Source organism: Trichomonas vaginalis, chromosome II, assembly GCF_026262505.1.
Source record: "Trichomonas vaginalis G3 chromosome II, whole genome shotgun sequence".
NCBI lineage: Eukaryota > Parabasalia > Trichomonadida > Trichomonadidae > Trichomonas > Trichomonas vaginalis.
The window spans coordinates 10,217,773-10,234,385 of NC_067204.1; the positions used below are offsets into that span (position 1 = coordinate 10,217,773).

General features: G+C 34.7%; 10 protein-coding genes and 2 pseudogenes across 12 annotated transcripts, besides 2 other annotated features; 3 read left to right on the forward strand and 9 right to left on the reverse strand.

Moving 5' to 3' along the window:
* Positions 1 to 606: part of a mobile genetic element that runs on past the window's edge.
* A 294-nt stretch (positions 607 to 900) lies between these two features.
* Positions 901 to 16,613: part of a mobile genetic element that runs on past the window's edge.
* Positions 1,169 to 1,600, forward strand: TVAGG3_0518760 (annotated as a pseudogene). The gene has a single exon. A coding segment is annotated over exon 1 (432 nt).
* Positions 1,780 to 2,016, reverse strand: TVAGG3_0518770 (uncharacterized protein; the record flags this gene model as incomplete). Its single annotated transcript, XM_051237158.1, has 1 exon — positions 1,780 to 2,016. The coding sequence occupies one exon, from the start codon at positions 2,014 to 2,016 to the stop codon at positions 1,780 to 1,782; it is 237 nt and encodes a 78-aa protein (XP_051094982.1).
* TVAGG3_0518780 (uncharacterized protein) lies at positions 2,565 to 2,987 on the reverse strand (the record flags this gene model as incomplete). The annotated part of the gene is made up of 1 exon (XM_051237159.1): positions 2,565 to 2,987. One exon carries the CDS (start codon positions 2,985 to 2,987, stop codon positions 2,565 to 2,567), a length of 423 nt encoding a protein of 140 aa, XP_051094983.1.
* Positions 4,937 to 5,757, forward strand: TVAGG3_0518790 (uncharacterized protein; the record flags this gene model as incomplete). Its single annotated transcript, XM_051237160.1, has 1 exon — positions 4,937 to 5,757. A coding segment is annotated over one exon (821 nt), but the record flags the coding sequence as incomplete, so codon positions are not given.
* Positions 7,510 to 8,500, reverse strand: TVAGG3_0518800 (organellar and viral DNA polymerase type B; the record flags this gene model as incomplete). Its single annotated transcript, XM_051237161.1, has 1 exon — positions 7,510 to 8,500. A coding segment is annotated over one exon (991 nt), but the record flags the coding sequence as incomplete, so codon positions are not given.
* TVAGG3_0518810 (organellar and viral DNA polymerase type B) lies at positions 8,710 to 9,724 on the reverse strand (the record flags this gene model as incomplete). Its single annotated transcript, XM_051237162.1, has 1 exon — positions 8,710 to 9,724. A coding segment is annotated over one exon (1,015 nt), but the record flags the coding sequence as incomplete, so codon positions are not given.
* Positions 9,776 to 10,153, reverse strand: TVAGG3_0518820 (uncharacterized protein; the record flags this gene model as incomplete). Its single annotated transcript, XM_001325669.1, has 1 exon — positions 9,776 to 10,153. The coding sequence occupies one exon, from the start codon at positions 10,151 to 10,153 to the stop codon at positions 9,776 to 9,778; it is 378 nt and encodes a 125-aa protein (XP_001325704.1).
* On the reverse strand, positions 10,420 to 10,749 carry TVAGG3_0518830 (organellar and viral DNA polymerase type B; the record flags this gene model as incomplete). The annotated part of the gene is made up of 1 exon (XM_001325668.1): positions 10,420 to 10,749. The coding sequence occupies one exon, from the start codon at positions 10,747 to 10,749 to the stop codon at positions 10,420 to 10,422; it is 330 nt and encodes a 109-aa protein (XP_001325703.1).
* Positions 10,919 to 11,719, reverse strand: TVAGG3_0518840 (integrase core domain containing protein family; the record flags this gene model as incomplete). The annotated part of the gene is made up of 1 exon (XM_051237163.1): positions 10,919 to 11,719. The coding sequence occupies one exon, from the start codon at positions 11,717 to 11,719 to the stop codon at positions 10,919 to 10,921; it is 801 nt and encodes a 266-aa protein (XP_051094987.1).
* Positions 12,065 to 12,841, reverse strand: TVAGG3_0518850 (phage tail repeat-like family; the record flags this gene model as incomplete). The annotated part of the gene is made up of 1 exon (XM_051237164.1): positions 12,065 to 12,841. The coding sequence occupies one exon, from the start codon at positions 12,839 to 12,841 to the stop codon at positions 12,065 to 12,067; it is 777 nt and encodes a 258-aa protein (XP_051094988.1).
* On the reverse strand, positions 13,861 to 14,637 carry TVAGG3_0518860 (organellar and viral DNA polymerase type B; the record flags this gene model as incomplete). The annotated part of the gene is made up of 1 exon (XM_051237165.1): positions 13,861 to 14,637. A coding segment is annotated over one exon (777 nt), but the record flags the coding sequence as incomplete, so codon positions are not given.
* On the forward strand, positions 14,976 to 15,737 carry TVAGG3_0518870 (annotated as a pseudogene). Its single transcript has one exon. A coding segment is annotated over exon 1 (762 nt).

A 16,613-nucleotide genomic window follows, 5' to 3' on the forward strand; every position in this document is an offset into this window, starting at 1 on the left:
GATTTATCACGTGTAATCCGTTTTGTAGATTGTGGAAACAAATATTTCATTCAGAAAGATTACAACATACACGACAAAATGAATCAAATATCATTTGTTCTTCAGTCAAACATGAAAGAGTCACTCAAAATGATTAAATTATTTAAAGAAGAAGGTAAAACAATAACAGCATGGGATGTACTACTAAATCAATTATCCTCATTAACCGTTAAGGGTGTTTGCTTTAAATCTGATTCCCCAGATGTTTTCTCAACGTTTCAGGGTTATAAATACAACATTCTTGAAAAGCCTGATTACTCAAAAATTGAGATGTTTATGAATTTCATTAAAGAAGCCATTTGTGATAATAATGATGAAGTGTATAAATACCTTCTCGGCTGGATTGCATCAATGATTCAACATCCTGGAATCAAGAATGAAACAGCAATTATTTTGAAAGGACTTCAGGGAACAGGTAAAAACAGATTTACAGACATTATTTCTGAACTTCTCGCAGGTTATTCATGTAAAAACATTACTGAAATAAGTGAGCTAACGGGTAATTTCAACTCAGTAGTTGAAAATAAAATGTTTCTTGTACTTAATGAACTCAAGAATGTAGGGAAGACAGACTCGCAAACTTCAACGCTTTGAAATCAATTATAACGGATAATGAGATTAGAATTAATGAAAGAATCAACCCAGAAGAACTGCTCAGAACGTTGCAAACTTCATTTTCGTAACTAATAACGTTTACCCTGTCAAAATTGAAGTTGGAGACAGAAGATACGTAGTTTTAAGAGTTAATGGTAAATTCAAGGGTCAATTTGATTACTTCAAGAATTTAATGGATTCATGCACAAAGGAATTTTATGATAACCTTTTAACATATTTTATGCAATATGACCTTTCATCATTTAAAGTTAGTATCCCTAAGTCGTGTACAGCGGCACTGCGCGCCTCCGTACACCACTTAGCGGTTTTGACACTTTACGAAACCAGTAACGTATATTTTACAACACAACCATAACACCAACTTAACCTTAAATATTTACAAAACTATCTGACACATAAACGACTTCACTAATGATTTCACTAACGACTTCACTAACGACTTCACTACCGTCCTCACTAAATAAAAAATAACCTTATTTTTATTTTTTTAAATTTTTTATTTCATTACAAAGACATGTCGACTACATTTACTATGACTCTTTCCCAGAACGTTTCCGTGAACTATTCAAAACTCAAGTAAAACTGAGAAACATGCATTTTAACAAAGACAGACCCATTGACGATGAAAGAAACCCTGAATATATTACAATCCCTTATGACGCAAAGTTCATTGCATACATTCCTTATGGTCGCAGAGGAACGAAAACTATTTCAACAATGACGAAAAATTATTTCTGGAGCGATGAAGAAAATTGCCTTATCTACATAAATGCATACTTAAATAAAGCTACATATTGTACAAAAGAAGGTTGGACTGGATTTGAGCTCTACATATTACGACGATGGAAACAGACGTTGTGTATACCCATACGATAATATGTACCATTGTTTTCATCAAGCATTAAACGAATACATAGTCAGTAAGGGTCTCATTCCTGCTGAGTAGAAATGTTATATTTTTGTTCTGTCATTTATATAAAAAAAACGTTCTCGCTAAATAATAAAATAAACTTAAAAATAAACGTTGTCAGAGGTGAAAAAATAAATTTAGGTGAAGTGGTGAAATCTCACCTCTTTTTTCACCTCTTTTTTCACCTCTTTTTTCACCCACTTGAATTCATTACTTTATAACTCTCTTCCTTTCTCCAACTCTTCTAACTTCTTCTTAAGTTCAGCAATGTTGTCCTCATGAAGTTTAATCTTCCTTAATATACCTTCTCTATCTAATGGTTGCTTTATCTTTCTAAACTGAACTCTACCATCCTTCATAGTATGAACGTAAAAACCTTCTGGAACCGCTCCTGATTTAATGTATTCTACCAAAAACTTTTGTTTCATTGCTTCAGTGACTTTAGTCGTCATTTTACTCTAAATAAAATGTTCAAATAAAATAAAACTAACATTATTTTTTCAGTAAGGAAACGCAGGAGTTTTACGATTTATTTGAGGAGTAGGTTCTGGTTTAAATGTTGGAGTCGGTTTTGGAGTTGACTTTTGAACAGGAGTTTGTACTTTCATAGGTTCAGGAGTCATTGAAGGTGTTGTTGTGAAGGCGTTGGTTTTGACGTTGGTTTTGGCGATGGTGTCGGAGTTTGTTCAAATTCAGCTACTTCAGTATTATTTATAACATTTGCTTTGTTTCTTTTCAACATCATTACTGCTCCTGCTGTAGCTAGCAAACCTAGTGGGAGACCATATTTTATATAAGGACTTGACCAAATGCTATTTTTGACAGGAGCTGGTGGAACACCTAACCTTGGTGAGACTGCTCTTTGCCATTTGTGCAGCTCGTAAGAAATATTCAATAGGTGCTCCATAATCGTTTGTAAAGTTTGTTTCATAGATGGTGAAGGTTCGCGAGAGCTTGATGAAGAACTCATTTATAAGCTTTAAAAATAAACGTTCATCCTTTATTCCTCACTGTCGTCCGTAGCTAAGTTATAGTCATCTAATCTTATTATGGGGATGCCATTAGCACGCACCTGAATGGCAAAGCAACAATCCCTCATAAATCCAATAAGTGGCTTTGGTACATTTTCAGTTGCTAGTTCAATAGGTCCTTTAACAGACAATTTGTATGTTATTGGAGCAGTAGATGTTTGACCTTGTTGGAAGCAAAAGTCCACTTCTGTTGGAAAACCACATAAGAAATGTGTGTTGTCATAGCTATCCCATTTATGTTCCACACTACCATCATCCACCAATGACCTCATAACATCTTCATTAAATCCAATCATATCATTGTTTGTATTGCAAGCGTTCGCAACCATTTCATAAAATACAGGTCCATATGATTTTTCAGGTTCTGCAGGCATATTTCCATAAGCTCCCATGGAAAGCTGAAGATATTTAAACTTAGGGTTCTCAAAATTAACATAATAGTTGTCTTTCTTTCTAAATAGTGCCCAAATACTTTTAACATTAATAGGCGTATAAGCTGCTGTAAATGTTGCACTTGAACTATCTGTATTCTTTGAGAATGAACCGTCCATAGGAATCCAATCCATAACTTTAACAGGAAAACATAAAGCTCGTTTGTATAATGTTCTACAAGTTCTGTATAAATGTTAGGGTCTAAAGAGAATGACTTTGGATGAATAAAACATTCATTAAAATCCATCTTTGTTCGAAATAGTTGCTGGGTTACAGTTGTAATTGTAACTGTTCCACTAGCTTCAGTTGCACTCGTTATCATAGTGAATGGTTCATTCCATGAACAAATTTATTTGTCGGTGGATTTGAACCTGAAGCAAATGCAACTTTAAGAGTTGGATTGAAAGCAATGATATCATTTACAGATATAGATGTGCATTGTAAGGCGTCGCTACTGAACTTTACTTTAAGCTGAATGTTTCCTGCAAAAGCTGGAATAAATCGAATAGGTTCTAATGGAAGGAATCTTCTAACAGGAATTCTTAAACGAAGCTTAAAATCAAATGATTTTCCTGCTGTAATTGGACCACCAACAATTTGTCCTGTTCTGCATGTTCCCGAATGACTCCATACATCTTTATGTCGAGTCTTTGAAAAAACATCGACTTTCTTTATTTGTTCGGTAGTTTGTGAGTTTGAAGTTATATATGCTTCTTCTCTTGCGTTGTCTTGAGAATATACGATACGACCATTTGCAAGGATTTGATATCCAGCAACTGCATAGAAAGCGTCATCGAAACCAATCCAAAATCCTGGTGGGTTTGTTTTATTGGAACCTGAACCAATTTCTTTATCTACAATAAATTGACCTTCCATTTTATACGTAATGAATGTATTGTAAAGGTCCAACATATTTTCACCAGAGGTGAGAGATTGAATGTTACCCATGTGTTATCTTTAGCAGTTCCAGGTTGTGATGGAATCTTTGCGTCAGAATATTTTCTATTAGTGTCACCAATTTGAACTGCATTGTCTATGATATCGAAATATGAGCGAATCTGATGAATATGCTCTGCTGGAGTAAATTCGTTTAACTGTTCGTTCTGCATGTATTTACTTCAGATAAAAATATCTATTTACTTCATTATTCTCACTCTTCTTCTTGGTATTCGTGGTGGAAGTTGTTTCTTGACATTTTCAATGAACTGTACATTCTCTTTTGTCTCGACTTCTTTCACTGGTGGGTCAGGGTTCTTTGACTCGGTTTGCTTTTCAATGAAATTCACGAACTTTGCAATAAGCTCTTGGTTCGTTATTGAAAGTACATCTGGCTCTTTTTTCTTGTTCTTTTGGTGGCTCAGTTTGTACAGAAGGTTTTATATGGGCTTCGTGGGCTTCGCCCTTGCCATGCACCTTAATGTTGTCGCTCTCTGTATTCGCTAATGGAACCTTTCTTTTTCTTACATATATTTTACCATCTTTACTCTGACTTACATAATAGAAAGGATGTTGTATTCCTCTGGCGTCATTTAATATAATAGACTCTCGTTCTGATTTTGACAAGCTCATTTACATCGGTTAAAGTTTTAATTTAGTTTTTTATCTACAGTCAAATGACTCAGTCAAATCCTACGGACAAGACCCAAGGGTCATAGATGTTGAAGCATTGAAGAAAGAAATTCGTGAACAAATTTTATCCGAACTGAAGGAACAAAAACCAGAACAAAAGCCAGAGAGACCAAAGAGAAAACTTAGTGAAAAACAACTAGCTGCATTAGCTGCTGGAAGACAGAAGAACCCACGTTTGCTGGCGAAAAAAGCTAGAGAAGAAGCAAAAGCAAAGGAAGAACAAAAAGCAAAGGAAGCTGAAGCAAAGAAAGAGTAAATGGTTTATTTTTATCCAAACTAAATGTATAGACAAATACCTTTATCTGTTGCGTTCAGTAGTGAAAACCCTGACGTCAAAATAAAGGGGAACAGAGTAACGTTTAAGTTTCCAACAGACTGGATTGTGAACATAAATGAAGAGAAGTACATTGGCATAACATCTATGTATATAACACGTGCTTTCAGAAAGGTTGACTTTATACTTCAAGTCGAGATAGAAAATGACGAACAGTCTTTAAGCGCCCAAAACATTCACATATACAAATACTTTAAAGACGATACAACATTGTTGCAATGTATGATTTCATTTAATGAGATGTTCGAGAAAAAGTTCAATATTGAAGTACAAACTTTACAGCCTTTACGTGAGTTTCTTGCACAACTGAAAGAAGAAGGTAGTCAGCCACAACTTATAGACTTTCATTATGAATTTAATGAAAATGAAGATGGAACTCATGACTGTCAGTTTGTTATATATTCACCATTCAATGAAGTCGCTAAAAAGAAAGAAAATCCATTACGTATAAGGTTTCAAATCTCTGAACCCAATGAAGACTTCAAGAATGTTTTCAATTATGATGCAATACTTCCGAGGAAAAATGAATTTTCAAAGATTGTAACACCTGGCATTTGGGATAGAAAGCAAGCTATATTATATTCAAACTTAAGTAAGGGAGTTGAAAATGAGTTCATTGGTCATACAAGAACTTCACCACTGTCAAATCCTAAGTATTACAAGCTTACTGGCTTCAATCGTGAGTTTTGGATAGACATGTTCTCCACTCATGACCATAAGTGCCCAGTGTTCTTACCTCCAGATGGGAAAGATTGTTTATACATTGAAGCACAATTGTTAAACTCTACAATAGCTGTATTGTAAATGACCACATAGGCTTCGCCCATGCCGCTAGCGGCTTATTTTTATCACAAATGACCTCATTGCTGACAAAAATAAATGACCTCAGAACTTCAACTTACGAATAAAGCTTGTTTTAGTCGTTATTGAAAAGTTGAACTTTTCAGCAAAGCAAGGTTGACATGACTTACATAAGTCGAATGCAATCTCTTGACCATCATAAAGTGCTTTGTAAAGTTTCATTAAACTGAACTCAGAGTCTTTGTCATATGTTCCAACAGGTATGTGAATGTTCTTATCTTCATTGTAATAGCATTGTATAGCTTCAGGAAACATTTCATTAGCGGTTAAAGCAATAACATCTTGCTTCACGCCTTTCATTCTGCAGTGAAATGCAACTTCATTTAAATCATTCGTGAGTAAGTCTATGTAGGTCTTCTTTCCACAGAAAATACTTTTATAAGCTAAACTTTGTTTTCCAGGTGTTATTTCTGCAAAGTCGCTATGAAATTGACCAAGGTTCTTTCCTATAAGTTCTCTACCGTATCTCTTCTTAAACTCTGCTGCAAGCTTTGGGATGTCTTCATTATATAAGTGCATACTGTCGGTATCCTGGTAAAATATTTGAAGACCCATGTCCTCTGCAGTACAGAATACTTCATTCATAATACGTTTTGACATAGACAGAATATTAACACCAAGTGGACAGAAGTTAAAGTGTCTGCAAATGCTTTTCGTTAGCTTGAAAATAGTTTTATCTGAACCATCCAAACCTTCGAACTTCACTATATGGTTGTAATTTCTTATAGCATATCTTATAGCATCTTTGTCATCTACTATGGTTATTTTTGACTCAATAGGAGATAGAATAGTTTTGCCATAAATGCTGTTCAGAATGAGTTTTATAATTTCTTGTAAGGGGTTTTCTTCTTTCTTATACTTTAACCTTAACTCAAACAACTTCTTTACTTCATCTCTTATTCTCATATCTCTGTTTCCATCGTAATAGTATCCTTGCAACACTTCACATTTGACACCTTGATATTTTATGAGGTCTTGTAATGTTATATGGTCAACATACATGAGACAGCAAGTGTTTGAACTTCTTGGAACGTTAAGTTCTGGATTTAGTTCAGGGTCGCAAACTATTAAATGAAAGTGTCTGGGTATACCAATCTCTGTTATCTTAATGAGAACAAAGAAGCCAGACATAAACTTTTCACCAATGGGTTCCTTTTGGTCATCATCGAATAAATGTCTCATGAGATACTCTGTGTTTAACATTTCTTCCTTCAATACTTTTGGAATACCTTCTAAAGTATAAAGTCTTGCTATAGCTGAAGGATATAATGAAACAGTGTCGAAGTCAGCAATGAGTTTCTTTTTGCTCTTTTGTTTCATGTTATCTGACAACATACATCTTCCACCTTGAATGCATCTCGAAATAAATTCTCTTGGTTTATTTGAGAGGTCATAAAGATTTCCATTCGGGAAGTATACTCTGTTCTCAAACAATTTGTTAGCAATTGAACAAATACTAACGTAGTCATAAACGTTTAAATCAAACTCTTTCAATAAGTCATTGCGGAACTTTACAAAACCTTCTCTTAAAATTCTTACATCTTGTTTGCAGTAAAACGTGCTATATTTTTCTAAGTCGAAGTGGTTCTCATCTATTCTGCAACCTTTGATGGAATCTATGTTTTTCATAAATGTATCTGCATCCCGGATAAACTTACATGCTTCAGAAATGACACCAGTTCTGTTGTCATTTGCTAACAAAACACTGCTGTAGTAGTTATATGGAAATACTTCTTTCGGTCCTGTTTGTAAGTTAAACATAGCAGGAAATAGTTTAAGCTTCTTATTTATAACACTGTAAGAGTCTTTTATAATAATTGCCCGTCCTTTATATAAACCAGTTATTTGCATTGTTCGTGAACCTTTAATGATGGGAGTTCCTTTCACTTCTGTCATGTGTCTTAAGATGAAGTTTATGTCATAACTGAGGTTGTGAAAATATATTAAACTCTTGTCAGGGAGTCTTTCCAAAAATTCTGTTGCACAGTTTTGACCCCAAATGCTTTCACTCACTGAACCATCTTCACTGTCATAACAGATGTTAAAAGCTTTATGAAAGCCATCCGTACTACACTCAAAGTCAGCAAAGAAAACGTGCTCAGGAATGAATTTACATTTAGCTTTATTTACTTCTTTTGACTCTGCTTTCTTCTTCAGTTGTACACAATACTTTGGAGCATATGTCAAATCTTTAAATGGTGCAAGGTTCTGTTTATATAAGTCAGTAGTATATGTGAAAAGTTCTCCATAAGAAATAGGTTCGAAATATTTGCACTCCCACAATGTTTTCATAACATCCCATAACGGTGTTGTTCTATCATAACGAACTACATATTTATCTTCTCTCTTTGTATAAATCTTCATCTGTTTCTCAATGTTCATTCCACCACAAGCTTTGAGAATTTCTTTATAGTTTCGAATGAAGTATGTTGTCATTGGAAGTCTTTCATTTAGCATGTAGTGGTCTTCAACAAGAAGTAAGTCAATAGTTCTAACAGTTTCGCATTCTTTTGGTATATATCTCTTTATTTCATTATGTCTTGAGTCATTGAAATAACCAATGGTAACATTAAATGCTATACCTGTTGCGTCAGAAATTTCTTGTACTTTACTTTGAGGAAAGTCTCTAACACGAATGACTTCTCTCATGTGGTCAATAGTTTCTTCATTTACTCCAGCCTGAATGCAAGCATAAACGAAACAATTGTCCTCTGTCATAAGTATTGCAGTTCTTTTGTTCAGTTCATTGAAGATTTGGTAGCGTTCAAGATTTATAGGTAATGTGCAAAGATACTTCCATAACTGACCGCTTCTCTTCTTATAAAACTTCTTTTCACCATTATCTTTCCAAAAGCTTTCTATAAGTGCTGGGTTTCCTGTTTGCTTAAGAGCTTCCAAAATGGCTTTCTGGTCATTTGTCAGTGTGCTTTCATCTCTATATGGTCTCTTTTTTGGTTTGCCTTTCTTTACATCTGACATCGTTAAGCCTTCATATTCTGTTAAATCATACATCTTTATTTCAGTAAGATTCTTTATGTTTGTCAAGAAGAAGTCATAGTGCATTTCAACAATACCTGCAGCATTTGCTTCTATCTCTGATATAAAGTTCTCCTTCAAGAGCTGATGTAGTAATGTTCCAATATTATTGAGGTTTAACGTAGAACATTCATACTTTCCACCAAGTTTATAACATACCATCCATCTTTGTTGCGAGTTTATTTTAATTTTCTCTAAGAGTCTCATGAAAACCTTACCGAAATGTTTGTGTAAATATTCTCTGTTTGGTTCATCTAAAGCTTCGATGTTAAAGTCAATGAGTCTATTGCCTGACTTCACATTTCTCTTCCTATTCTCTTCATCTTTCTTTAACCATCTCTCACCTTCTTTTGGTTTGTCGTCAATGGAACGAATGACATCGTTAGCTTTGCGAACTTGTTCTATAGCACTTTTAAACATCTCTCTTCTCTGTTGTTTCAGTGTGTCGTCTCTTCTTCTTGTTTCACCAACGTTTGCATTTGTTATGTCAAACATTTCTTGACGAACATCATGCGAAAGAGCTTTACGAGTATGACCAACGTTCGCATTTGTTATGTCAAACATTTCTCTTCTTACTTCATGAGGTACTGAACGTCTATGATATAAGTCAATAGCAATGTCATTTAAAGGAAATGCTCTTGCATGGACTTCGTCCTCGCCGCGTTGCGGCTTTATGAACTCATGAATTCTATCATAACTTATTGCACCATTGTAGTCTTTAATGAAGTCAGCGAGTGCTTTTTTGTTTGTCGCGTAATGTTTTGCAACATCTATATTAGCTTCTGTAAGAAGTTGTTTTATTTCCGAGTGTTCTAACTTAGACAACTTCCGATACATCTTTAGTAGGAAATAAAAAAATATTTTTTCGAAAAAATAAACTTAGAAAAATTATTTCTTTATATATTTGCCATTCCGAACTTCGAAAAGATGTTTTATACCAGCATAGAATTTTTCTCTAGAGCTTGGTCTTATATCGTTTTCATGACAATATTTTCTATATTCTTCATATAAAGCCTTTTTTTCATACATTTTATAAGGACAATCTAACCAGAATAGCGCATATCCATTTTCGTTATCTAGGTCTCTATATGTTTGTGGAATTTCGCTTTCTTCTGTTTGTAGAATTTCGCCTTCACTATTTAGTTCTATGTATATATATTGTGGAATTTCGCTTTCTCTATTTAGTTCTATGTCTATATATTGTGGCTTAAAAGGATGTGGGCAAGAAGGGTCTGGCGCTATGTAAAAAGTTAATTTTTCTGTCATCTTTTCTATCGGATAAAAAATATTTTTTGAAAAATTAGATTACATTTTTTTTAAGTTATTTTTCAAAATAATTTAATATTTTTATTTTAATGAAACACATGCAAGATTGCAAGTTCTTTTCATACAATGCTCTCGCTACTGCTATCAAACAAGACAAATAAAGAAAATAAGAAAATACGGCGCTGTCGCGGTTCGAACCACAGACCCTGACCCCTCCATAACACCACCTTAGACCACTGTGCTACGTAGCCTGTCGACATAAGATTTTATTTGACTTCAATTTCGTCGAATTCAGGAATAGTTAGTTTTTGATGCTGAATTTCAGCTAGTTTAGGTAAATGGTCGATGAGGTCCTCCATTTCATAAAGATACTGTTCATTTGTTTCATCTTTCGCACTACAGTCTAAATTACTTGTTAAAAGTTCCTGCTTAATTTTTTGTATTTCTGTTTCGAAAGTAAATGAAGAAGGAATGAAGCTTTCCATCTCTACTAACATAGATGTTGGATTCATGACTAACGAGTTTGGTGAAGTTGTTGTGGACAGAGTCCCGCCGTTCGCGGCTTGAATTGTTGTTGTGCCGATTGTTGAAATCATATCTTTTATACAAAATAAAAAATAAATAAAAATAAAACTAACTTTATTTTTTCTATCTTAAGGAAATTCACGAAAATTCAAGAGGTGAAAAAACAGGTGAGAAAACAGGTGAAATCTCACCTCTTCACCTATAATATATTTTTGTCTGATTTACATCCAACGAAAAAGTTTAGAAGAATTTTCTTATTCTTTCTGGCATGTTTTTATCTTTCCAGTACTCCCGCTCTAATGGTCCCAGATGAGTTGGTTTAGATTCTCTCAAGTTCTTAGATGGTATAACATCTTCAACGCCTCCTTCATATCTTACTTTATAAGTGTCATCGTTTATGTTGTAGTCAAGTATTTCAATAACCACTCCTCGCTTTGCTTCGTCAATGGTTTCAGCAAGTTCGCCATTACTACTTTCAACTAATTTATGACGAGGGTAAAATGCTATGGAGTCGTCAGCAGCTTTTATAAGATATCCATTACCTTGCGTAGAGTCTACGATATAATAATTTCGACTTAACCTTAAACGTTTCTTTGTCAACGGTTTGTCGTCAAGAACTACACGAACTTTTGTTCCAGGAATGAGAGTAAATTGTGTTGAATTTCTGATATTTTGTGTTTGACTTCGTTTCTTTTGTATATACTTTTCTTCTTGTTGTTGTGTCATTGAATTTGGTGTATGTCCTGTTGTAGAATGTGTTGAGGAATTGTAAACTTCGATGAAATGTTTCATTGTTTCTTCGGTAAAGTCTCGCTCTTGATTTAAATCTCTGAGAGTCCTTATGAAGCGGTTAATGATACCGAGTATGTTATGGTTATGGTCTTCAGTAGTGTAGTGAGTTATGTTATGCTTAATGAGAAAATCTGTGATTTCATTGCTGAGATATGCACTGTCTTGGTCTGATGTTAAAGTACTTGGGCTATGTTCTGCTACAAACTTTTGTAAAACTCTTAACACTTCACGAGTTCCTTTATTTTTCATTGGATATGCATATGCTTTACGAGTGTTAACATTAATGAAGATGAGGAATGGTTTATGTCCTCCTTTTCTGCTTTGAATGAGAGTGTCAAATTGGTATGCGTCAGGAGTGTTGGAGTAAATTGGTAAAAAGTAGTCGTAAGGGTTTATTTTTGTTTGATGTACAACATTTTTGTCAAAGAACCTTTTCACTTCAGCTCTGTTAGTAAATCCCGAACTCTTTGCAGCTTCATTGAATTTCTTAAAAGACCTCCATGGATGTTGTTCGAATACTTCTTTCAAGCTCATTTATGTAAAGTTAAAGATTTTATTCAAGACGGTAAGCCCGCAAAGCAGGCTCAAGCGCGTTCATTGAACGCGGTACCATGCAAATACAGTCACAAATGGTGGCATGTAATCTTTACCCGAGCCTGTTGGATTTGTTGTGAAAGTGTGTGAATGATTTCCTGTGGTTCCACAGAAAATACCTGTGCTTAAATCTACTGGGTCACTTGAAATATCATATCTATGCATTCCCTGTCTATCCGAACCTGCTGCAAGATTTGTATAACCTCTTTTTGTTATTGAATGTGAATGACTACCTGTTGTGTTTGTAGTTCCTGTATGAGTGTGCGGTGGAAGGTTTGCTTCTTTAATTTTCTTCGAACCACCTGTTTGCTTTGAAGAGTTCGCACAGTATAAGAATTTATCTACAATCTGCTCCCACGTACCGAAACCCAGAACTGTTGCTGGATTTATTGAGTTCATTGACGTATAAATAGAGCCTGCAGGATATAATGTTTGAAGTATTTCAGTCTTTAATGTTTGAAGCTCTGTTTTGTCAGCCTTCTTGTCATATAAATCTTGAGCAGTGAATTTAATATTATATTCATCCTTCATGACATAAACATCTTTACATCTAATGTTTCTCATCGTCGTTATGTCGTCATCCGATGTTAAACCTTGTGGAAAGTTAGGAGGTTTACAATATAATGCATCCCCACCAGTTTCTTCAACCGTTCCTTCAATACTTTCTATAGCAACAGTTGTAAAACTTGTATGTGTATGGTTCTTGTCAGCTTTACTGTCTAACATTGCTGGTAGTTCATGGGTTTCAAAGTTTCTGGCATGACCTTCAATGTTCATACATTTACTATTTAAGGAGTTTAGTGTATCTTTTACGCTTGTAGTTGGATTCTCTAAAGGTGCACTTGAACCAAGGGTATAGTTCAATATTATGTCGTCTGCTCTAACAGTAGTGAAGAATTTATGTGTATGGTTCTTGTCGGCTTTACTGTCTAATGTAGCTTGAAGTTCATTTATATCGGAGATGTTGTGTTTATGAGATTTCAAAACTTTGTTCATTGCTTCGAGTTCAACTTTGTCAGCTTTACTTTTAATAGCATCTTCAAACGTTATTTTTGACTTAACTCTCAAAGTAAATCTTGGTTCAACTAATACACCTTTAACAGAGAAAGTAGAGGCATAAATTTCATCGTTATAACTAAATGCTTCTGGTGCTTTACCCGTGTCATACTGTACAGTACAGCTTATGTCATAACCTTTAGCACGAATGTATTTATATCTTCTTTCATTGGGGTCTTCCGTCTTCACTTCTTCAGTTCGTGTTAAATATCCATGGTAGTCCGTTATAATCTGTTCGTCTGAAGTTATATAATGAACGTGGTTTTTATCTGCTTTTTCGGCTAATTTCTCTTCTATCTCATTTATTTCAAGTTCATGCCTACCACCACCTCCCGAAGAAGTATTTTTCTTCAGCTCTTGAAGAACGTCCACTTCGCCATCTTTGGTGTCAATAATGAGACTTTGTGTTAAAACCTTTCCTGTCTTAATGGATGTTTGTAAAACTTCTTCTTCACCGTGTTCGGGGTCATGGTCGTCATCATATCTTGTGAAATCAGAGATGTTGTCATACATTAAGCATATCTGTCTCAAAAGTTCTGCTATTTGAAACTGGAACGAAAGATATACAGAACTTTCATCATCTCCTAAAGTCAAGTCTGCTTTCTTAAGTATTTCTTGAATGTATGCAATGAGAACAGAGTACCTTGGAAAATATTCGAACAATATTTCATTAGCTGTTGGTTTGGTGGTTCCTCTGGAGTTTCTGTTGTTTCAGTTCCTTCTGTAGGTTCTGTTGGAGTTTCTGCATCTCTTGACTTCAATGCTCTTGCTCTCAAAGACCTAAATGTTAGAGCACCGGGTTTTACAAAGGACTTTATAAATGCTTTAATAGTTCCTGGTAAGTTATTGTTAGCATTAAGTAAGTTCCTTATGCTTCCATCATGTACGTCCATAGCACTATGTAAAAAATCTATACTTTTCTTGTAGTCAGCAATAGACTGACTGTGATTTTTTAAAGATTTGTCAATACCTTTAAGCCAATCTTCATGCATGTCTGATACTGAGCCAAGAATATCATTTGCTTCCTTTAGTGTATTTTGTGCTTTTCGTAAAGTATCCAATCCCGTACGTGCATTGTTTGCTATACGTCTTACAGTATCTATTTGACTCCTTGTTTCTTGCATCCAACCAGATAAAGTTTTAATAGTATCCGAACCATTTGAAATGAAGTTCAAAGCATTTTTAACGTCATCTAAAGCTTCTTCACCAAGTACTGCCCATATCTTTCCGATTTGGTATTGAAGAACTCCATATGAAGCAGCTGTTAAACCAGTATTTATAAGGTCCCATATCCATGATTTAGCAGTTTTTCCATCCTTTCCATCCTTTCCATCCAAACCGTTTTCGCCTTGAGGTCCTTGTATTCCTTGTATTCCTTGTATTCCTTGTGGTCCTTGTGGTCCGGTGTCACCCTTCTCTCCTTTCAGTTCATCTTTATGTTCGTTATAATATTCTAATGTCATAAGGTGTACATCATTACTGCTACCAGCAACGCCGAGAATTTGTTTCTCATTCATGACTAAATTCTTTAGGCATTTAATGTTGTCGTCAAATCGAAAGCTCTTTAACAATTCAATGAGAACATTCAGTACTTTCACTAATGAAGCATCTACTGTTGAATTTATATATTGCACCGTTCCATCATTTATGATGGGAACCTTGCTTGTTGTAATGAATGGGTCATAAGTGTTAAAAGTATCGAAATCAATGACTTTTTTAGTTTTTCCATCGTCAATGACTAAATCATTGCCTTCAATGGTTAAAGTTGAGTTTTCGTTTACTAGTTCATGTGCTCTTCTTGCTTCATTTGTTTCATACGCATATGCAGCAATAGTCATATTTTAATGAGAATAAAATGTTGTTCTATTTGCAAAGTACAGACCCAAACGAATACGGGACAGTAAAGCTACAAACAAACTTAGGTCTTCAGAATGAAGCGCTTGCTTTCAGAGTTGTTGACTTCAATACTATCGCAACTTTTGTCATAACAAATGAAACAGATTTCATAGAGATTGAAATAGATGACAAAAGAAGTTTTATAACATTTCCTAACAGAGCAGAGTATAGAATAGATAAAATTGCTGGAGTCATAGATACTCTCATAAATGAAGAAACTATTAACAACATAGATGTCGAACTCTCTTCTGAGGGAACATTGAAGTTCAGTAGCAAGAAAGAGTTCAAGATAACACGAATGAGTCATAGAGTACAACTTCTTTTGGGAGCATACCATATGACATTTCCTTTGAAAAGTGTTGACAAAACGATTGAGATGAAATCTGTTCCATACGTATGTTATGGTAATTGTTTGTACATTGAGTCTAAAATAGCTAATGTCACAGGCATTTCAGAAGTTAATAGTAAAGGTTCAGTAGAATATAAATCCTTCTGTTATGCAGTCAATTCAATGTTCATTCCAAACGTTCCTGTCATAGCAACTCATTTAGGTAAATGGGTTCGCATTAGTCCTCATAATTTGAAGACATGCAATTCAGACTAGTTGACTTTCAAGGAGAGCCTGTAGAACTGAAGGCACCAGTGCGAATGACTGTTGAAGTTGACTTTTTAGAAAATATTAAATGCAACAGCTTACAAGAGAACTCAGAGCAAAATATAAAGTATGAATGTTATGTATTAGGTCATGAACTTTGGTTGTTGCTGTTTGATGAAACAAATGAATTAGTTATGTCAGTCAAGAGAACAGAAAAAGGCGTCAAAGGCGCCGAGCGCAAAGCGCTATATTGTGTTAGTGAAAACTGCACCAAGTCAATAAGATTAGGTTTTGCATTATGAAGATGAGTTCGATACTGTTGAAGAAGTTTTGGATAGATATTACAAATTGCTTTAATTTACTAAAACATATTTCAAGCAAAGTTTATATTCTGTTGAAAGTTTTGTATACTCGTTCGAATATTTATACTTAAACTCAACTCCTGGAGTACCTGGTATTTCAATGATGCGGATGTTACCTATTTTCATGAATGGTGGCGTTTGACCACAGCATTCGATTTCAGGGTCGAGATAGTCAATGAACACATTGTTTCCCTGTTATTCGTGAGATAACATTTTCAAGGTCCTCCTTTGTTTTAGAATTATTTGGTTCTTACTTATAAGATTTGTCAAATAGCTTCTTATCGTCTTGAGTAAAATTGTTTGGTATAACTGAAGAAGGTAATGGTCTACGTTATCTGAAGGATTTGTTTGAACATTTGTGTAAGGGTTGTCGTTGGCTTCTCTTGAAAGAATTTGGTCCAGTGGTGGATACTCTAACTTAACATCTGATGTAGCGTTAGCGTTTGAAGCTGTGTTTAAATTCACGGATTTCAGCTCTGGTTCTGGCTCTTTCAAACACTCTGAACTATAGTTCTTTATGACAATATTGTTTGTCGTTCGTGAGTCAACATTTGATGTTGGTTCAATTGGAACATTAACGGCACCAGCTAAGATGGATTTGCTTCTCATTTCATATAGAATAAAAACCTTTTATATGTAT